This window comes from Rhagoletis pomonella, unplaced genomic scaffold (assembly GCF_013731165.1).
Source record: "Rhagoletis pomonella isolate Grant_MI unplaced genomic scaffold, Rhpom_1.0 Rhpom_scaffold_08708, whole genome shotgun sequence".
Taxonomy (NCBI): domain Eukaryota; kingdom Metazoa; phylum Arthropoda; class Insecta; order Diptera; family Tephritidae; genus Rhagoletis; species Rhagoletis pomonella.
In genome coordinates this window covers 1-6,785 of record NW_023467235.1, presented here as the reverse complement: position 1 = coordinate 6,785, position 6,785 = coordinate 1, and the positions used below count along the sequence as shown (strand labels likewise).

Here is a 6,785-nt window from a genome sequence, read left to right as displayed (position 1 = left end):
GTCTTGAATGAAAAGCAACTGCACACGCTAAGGTAAGTGGTTAAAATTTTGGCATATCTTCCATTCAGCACTTCCCATTACACAGTCAACACCTGCGCGGAAGATTATTTACATGATCGCTTTATAAATCTAAGTATAGAGTAGTCCTTAGGAGTGATATCATAGAGCTGGCCAACAAAAGTTCCCTGAGCAAAAGCGCATTCACATTGATGGAATTCAATTAAGAAACCAAAAATTTTGTGTTAATGTAGATACCAATATGTGGGTAGCTCCGCTGGTCATGTGGTTATTTACTCATCTCTGCTTAAGAATGACTATTGCCGCAGTTGTTGAGACAATAAATACAGCAAACGCATCGAGTACATACTTCCTTGCCATTGCCAGAGTTATACTAAGTCGGATGTTTATGCCTGAGTTTTAAGTTCGAAGAAAATCTGCGTTCTTCTACGCCATAACAGCTAATGGCACTTGGGCCCATTTCTAGGTAGTCACAACTCGATCTTTAAGCCTAAGTGCGCATACATATCAGATCTGAATGTGGGCAGCCACTGCAACCTAACCTAACAGAAGTCTTAGAAAGTCTTCTCCATGAGAAATTAATCATTTTTCCTTTCTAGTTAATTAAACGGAGCTCACCGAATAAAGAAGTATACACATAAATTAACTTTGACTAGATGCAGTTTTTCTAGGTCGGGAAAAATCGCAAAAATACTAATTTTAGCTCGATAGATTTTCTTATACCAACCCCACAGACTTCAAATGTTCGAAACTTAGCAACTTTTATTACTGTTATTTTTATTCGATGGTATATGGGGCCTTTTCAGGATTCCATAGGATGAGATTTTTCAGAGAATAGTACATATGTATGCATGTACATAAGAATTGCCTATCAAGATACCGATAGACTAGCCATTAGGTCATAAGAGCTTTGAGAAACACTTCTCCCTTACTTTTGCATATAATTTTTTTGCGAGAATGCTTATTAATATTTCCCTGACACTTGCTTTGATTTTCACAGAACCTGCTATAACGCTAATCCGCGACCTGATGCGCTCATGAAGGAGCAGCTGGTGGAGATGACTGGTCTATCGCCACGTGTCATACGAGTCTGGTTTCAAAACAAACGCTGCAAAGACAAGAAGAAAACCATACAAATGAAGCTGCAAATGCAACAGGAGAAGGTAAGTCCCAATCACGCACAAATCACATTTTTGTTCGCTGAATATCCCAACTGCACGAACATCATTTTGTGCTCAATTGATGAAAGTTTCTCTTTGCTTTGCGCTTATAGGAGGGACGAAAGCTCGGTTACGGCGCCATGCAGGGCATACCGATGATCGCGAGCTCTCCGGTACGCCACGATTCTCCGCTCAATCTGCAGGGCATCGACGTGCAAACATATCAGCCGCCATGGAAAGCCTTATCCGACTTCGCGCTGCATGCGGATTTGGACAGCAATGGTGCGATAAACACGCATACGCCCGCGTTTCAACAACTGGTGAATCAGGTGAGTAGCGCACATTGCTTACGAAGCTTTTAATCGGTGATCAACATTTATTAACCCCTTTTCTTTTGTCGCACAGATGCATGGTTACGAACTCAATGGCATGCCACCGCTGCCGCCACATCATGGAGCACATCCGCCACCACCCGGCCAGGAATTGAATGGACCACCCATAGGCAGCATGGACTCGGGCATTACGTCACATCATCACCCGGACAGCACTGACTCATATGTGACCTATCTGGAGAGCGATGACAGTATGCAAGGCAGTCCGTAGAAAAGCATGTGCAAACGAATCTAATTTGCTCTTCTTCTTCTTCTCGTTCTTGTCGATCAAAAAAAAAAAATGTATCAAACAGAGTCCAAACTAGCTTTGACACCAACATCGTCAATGTCTTTGTCATCGTCGTCACTATCATCCTCATCGGCATCAGCGGCCACATCAGTCGCATCGCCGCCATCAGCCTCGAATACAGCCAACGGAAGTGTGAGTGGAATCGCAGTTGGAATGGGCGCTGCAGCTGTAGCTGGTGGTGTAGCTTGTGCACTCAACACTGGACTCGGTCTGGGAGGAGGTATGGGTATGGGCGGTGGTGGCGTCAGCGGTAGCGGCATTGGGGCCGCCTCAGCAAGCTGTGGCCAAGCACAATCCGCAACGGAACAGCTGATGCAAATGTTGCAAAAGGTGACCGCTTCGCCATCGCACGCAGTGCTGTGAAGGATGTACGAGGAGTTCTGCCGTCAAGCCGGAAATCAGTAAAGCGCAAAGGGCAAATGTGCAATTCGGAAGTGGAGGAAGAAGAGGTGATCATTGGAAGGGGGAGCAGATGAAGGAGAGGATGAAAAGTGGCTTTAGCGAGGCCCACTGTTTGTGGGAAAGGCGCCTCAGTATTAGCTTTACTTGCTGCTCAAGCGTGGAGTGTAAAACGTCGAATGAGAGCCATCGAGTAAGCTGCTGAGTGGGAGTTCTGGTGAAATATTGCGCTAAACATTCTTCACTGGAAATAAATTGCGTACGAGCGCCTGAAAATTAGAAATTGATCAGCATGCAAATATTTGAGCAATTTTGTGCTTGTTACTGCATACTTTTAGGCGCATTCTTTTTTAATTGTATGTTTATTTTTGAGTGTGAATTATTAGCGCAGTGTTTAAGAAATTCCATCGCGGCTTTAGGAAAAAATTAACTGTTGATTTCAATAACCAGTTGTGGTATTTTTTATGAAATATTTCAAAATTCTCTAATGAAAAATGTGAATTGTTTAAAAACTGTCAGGAGAAATTTTGCACTAAGCCATTTCAAAATGGCTGAAAATGCAAACTATAATGCTCACTCACTTGAAAAGTTCATTATTTGTAAAAATTAGTTTAAAAATTAAAAAAAAAAAGTATCTATATATGTATGTGAGAGGTAAAATAAACATTTACTCTCTAAAAAACTGCAACTAAAACCAAAACGAAAACGAAAGTAAAAATAAAAATAGGGAAATGCAAGTTTGTAAAATATCGAAAAAATATATACTAAAAAGTTGTATATAACTATGTACCACATAATTAAATTTAATGCTTGTAATTTTCAAAAAAAAAAAGGACGTAATTTTTAGAAAGGAAAATTTCTAGTTAAACTAAACTATTAAAAACCTAAGAAACTACTAACAGAACGAAAAAAAACGAAATCTGTACCCAAAAAAAAATTACTCAGAAATTTACAAAATATGCAAAAAATGCCAAAAAGCAGCAAATCTTATTCAGCCCAAGAAAGAACCAAAAGAATCACTTTGGGCTCCTATCTGCAAATTATTTGTAAATTTAAGAAATACCAAAATGCTAGTATTATTTAGCACACAGCTCTACGTCTGAAATTTGGCTTTAAGAACAGGATTTACTTTATTCTAAAAAAAAGCAGATACCGCCACGAGTAGCCATTTTTTAATAAGAAGCAAAGAATTTTAGGAACTTTTAACTTGTATTATTTTTAGCAAAAAAAGCCTATTATTTTTTTGGCAAAAATATAAGTAAAACATTTATATGATATTTTCTTGAACTTATGTTTACAAATCAAAGCTAAGATTTTAATATACTTTTGGACCCGAAAAAATATATTTAACGATAGCAAAATTTTGCAAAAATCACGAAGGCTCCTTTAAAATAAAACAGAAAGGATCTCAAAAAGTTCCATCAAATCAAAATCACACAAATATCAAGAATGTCCACAAAAAAAGCCGAAAATCCCGCCGAAAAATATTTCGAAAAGTTTAACATGCAGAATACCGAAAAAGTATCGAAAAGCTCGAGAAATATTTTACAAAATTCCGAAGAATTCAAAACGATGAATCACAAAAAAACTTGAAAACTGAAAAGCCCATGAAGCTCCTGAAAAAGCCTATAAAAAAGTCCTGAAAAATCAAAAAAGGTATTTCGAAAAATCCCTAAAAAATATCACAAAATCCCGCAGAATTAAAACGACGAATCCCAAAAAATCCCTGAAGACTCCGAAAAATTTAAAAACTGCGAAAAATTACAAACGAGGCGTCTCATAAAATTTCAAAAGGCTCCCGACAAATTTCAAAAAGAGTCCCAACCAAAAAATCCTGGATAATTATTAAACCCAAACCAATGCTAAAAAGGTCCCGAAAAGTAATGCAAAAATTCTCTATAAGACTCTAATAATCCCGAAAAAATTCTGAAAAGCCCAGACAAATTCCCGAAAATTAAAAAAAAAAAATAACACATAAAGAATCCCGAATAAAATCTACAAAATTCTGAAGATATCAAGTTTCCGCCTAAAATTTCCAGAAATCCCGTAAAGTCAAGGAAGAACCCGAAAAAAATAAATCCACAAGAACACGTGATTAAAAACGAGTAATTCTGATATGGGGCCTACACCAACACTCCATAAAAACGACCGAATAAATTAATCCCACAACAAAAAAAAGTGCGAAAAAGTGATTCCTAAAAATAAGCTCTTACGTCTTTTCCTTTTCTACTAAATGTATCTTAACATCTGCGAAATTTCTGTTTTAACTTACCGCCCTATTCCCACAACACTGACAAAATTCATCATATGACTATTGTCACAATTACTGCGCCTAAAACCCAATATAAACACTGTTTCGCCGTTGTCACTTACTCAATAGGTCATAACATAGGCATAGTATTAGGTGCAGTAGTAAAGGCAATAGTCAGCCGCTGAGTTTTGTCAGTGGTGTGGGAATAGGGCGGTTAGTCTCGTTTTCACAAGTGGGAACTTGCTGTCTTAACATATCACTTTCAAAATGGCATCAAGCCAATCAGATCGATCTGTAGATGGTGCGGTAAAATGAAAACTCAATTGTCAAACCACGAAATGACAGCTGATGTTAAGACAGCAAAGGTTCGGCAAGACAGATATGGTTTAACAGAGGAAATTTGCGGTCTCCACCTGACATTTCTGTCTTACCACAGCTTTTTTAACAGAATCTGTTAACAGAATCTGTAGAAGGAGATGTGGGGTAAGAATTATTAAAAATTACCGAAAATATACTTCAAAAGGCGTAATTTTTTGCTATACAAGTTACAAAAGAACACTCTTTTAAATGTTTATTACACGTAAAGCAACAACACAACTCGTATATATTATCCAAGTTGATTCCAACTGGTATAACGATATACGACTTGGTGTGAGGTGCTGCCAAGTTCAGTTATGGCACTATTGTGATTGATTATGGAACGAACTTGGAAACTTTCCTTTTAAAAGTCAAAATATATTTTTTTTGAAAAGTAAAATAAACAACGAGGCAAATATTTTTTCATTCATGGGAAATATCTTTTTAAAGCAAAATAAACCAAAAGGCAAATGGAGCAAGAGTAAGTAAAAATAAATTTTATTTTAAAACTTATCAAATAAAAACTAATTTTTTTCAGAATTGAAAGGATTAAGAGGAGAAGGTGGACGCGGGAGGAGACGGAAAGTTTTCTGGGGTGCTACTTAGCTCGCAAAGCCGAGTTTGAGCACCCGAAAAAGAAGCGACTGGCGTATGCAAATGTGTTGGAGGACATGTTGTCCTTGGGAGTTACGGTGCGTAAACAATTTAATTTTAATTGAACCAAAAATAAAAGAAAATAACCAAATTTTCAGGATTCAGAAAAAACACCGCTGTGTTTGGAGGGGAGGATGCGCACCTTGCTGCAGGCATACAAGTCAGCAAAGGACAACAACAGTCGCACAGGTTCTTCCCCATGTTTCGCTCCATACATGGAGCTAATGGAAGAGATATTTGGGCGCAGCCCAATCATCTGTAACATCCATGATAAAAACATAGCAAGGTAGAACCGTTCTCTCAATTTGTCGGCCATGATTTTTTTTTGAAGTTTGCCAACATTTTAAAATCATATAAAAGTGAAAATAAAAAATTGAAATTGTTCGAAATTGTTGTTGCTTGAGATTGAAAATGAAAATGTGTGTGTGAGTTTGTGAGTAAAGTTAAAAATTAAATTGTTTGGAAACGTCAAGAATTTTAAAAGTGACTCAGCGGTTCTACCTTACTATATTTTTATCATGGTAACATCCACACCATCCATTTGGGGAAAGGTCCTGTGGAAATGTTGGACGATGATTCGTCGACGTCACCTCTCCCATCGCCTTCAACTCCATCCACCCCAGCCCCGTCTCCAACCACATCAGCAGCAACGCCAACCACATCAGGATCAACTGCGCCTACATCAGCATCAACTGCATCCACATCAGACCTAACAACGTCTAGATTAGGCGTGGCCAGAAAGCGTTCGGCTCGTGAACTATACTATGAAAAGAAGTTAGAGCTGAAAAAAAAGGTATATGAAGAAAAAAAGATGGTAAGAGAAGAAAAGTTTGCGACTATGAAAAAAATGCTAATACAGAAGTGGGAAAAAGACCGCGAAATAGCAAAGAAATTGTTGCTACTAGAAAACCTTGTTAATAAAAAATGAAATTTTTGTAAATTTATTAAATAAGGACACTTCATAAAATATTTTGAATACACGTTATGGTGAAGTCGATCCAAGTATAAATTGGGACGCGACATTTTAGAAAGTTTTGGTTACTTTCCTTTTCTTTACATAATGTTTATTATTTTTTTATGAAAGGCTAACTAATTGCCTTACAAAAACCATATAAATCGAAATTTCAGACTCTGTGCAAAAATTATGAAAATTCCGCAATATTTCGCCAAAATTTCCAATTTTTTAATCACATTTTTTTATAATTTTGTGAGTAAGCAAATTTTTAAATTATTTAAATTTTAGTACGTTTACGAGTAAGTGCAAC

The 6,785-nt window shown here is 37.3% G+C and overlaps 1 protein-coding gene across 1 annotated transcript; it reads left to right on the top strand.

The window, feature by feature from the left end:
* The first annotated feature begins 6 nt into the window (after window positions 1–6).
* LOC118756083 (mitochondrial distribution and morphology protein 34-like) lies at window positions 7–2,875 on the top strand. Its single transcript, XM_036490876.1, has 5 exons — window positions 7–32; window positions 1,019–1,181; window positions 1,292–1,507; window positions 1,584–1,761; window positions 1,864–2,875. The coding sequence occupies exons 2-5, from the start codon at window positions 1,056–1,058 to the stop codon at window positions 2,220–2,222; spliced, it is 879 nt and encodes a 292-aa protein (XP_036346769.1). The 5' UTR covers window positions 7–32; window positions 1,019–1,055; the 3' UTR covers window positions 2,223–2,875.
* The last annotated feature ends 3,910 nt before the right edge of the window (window positions 2,876–6,785 follow it).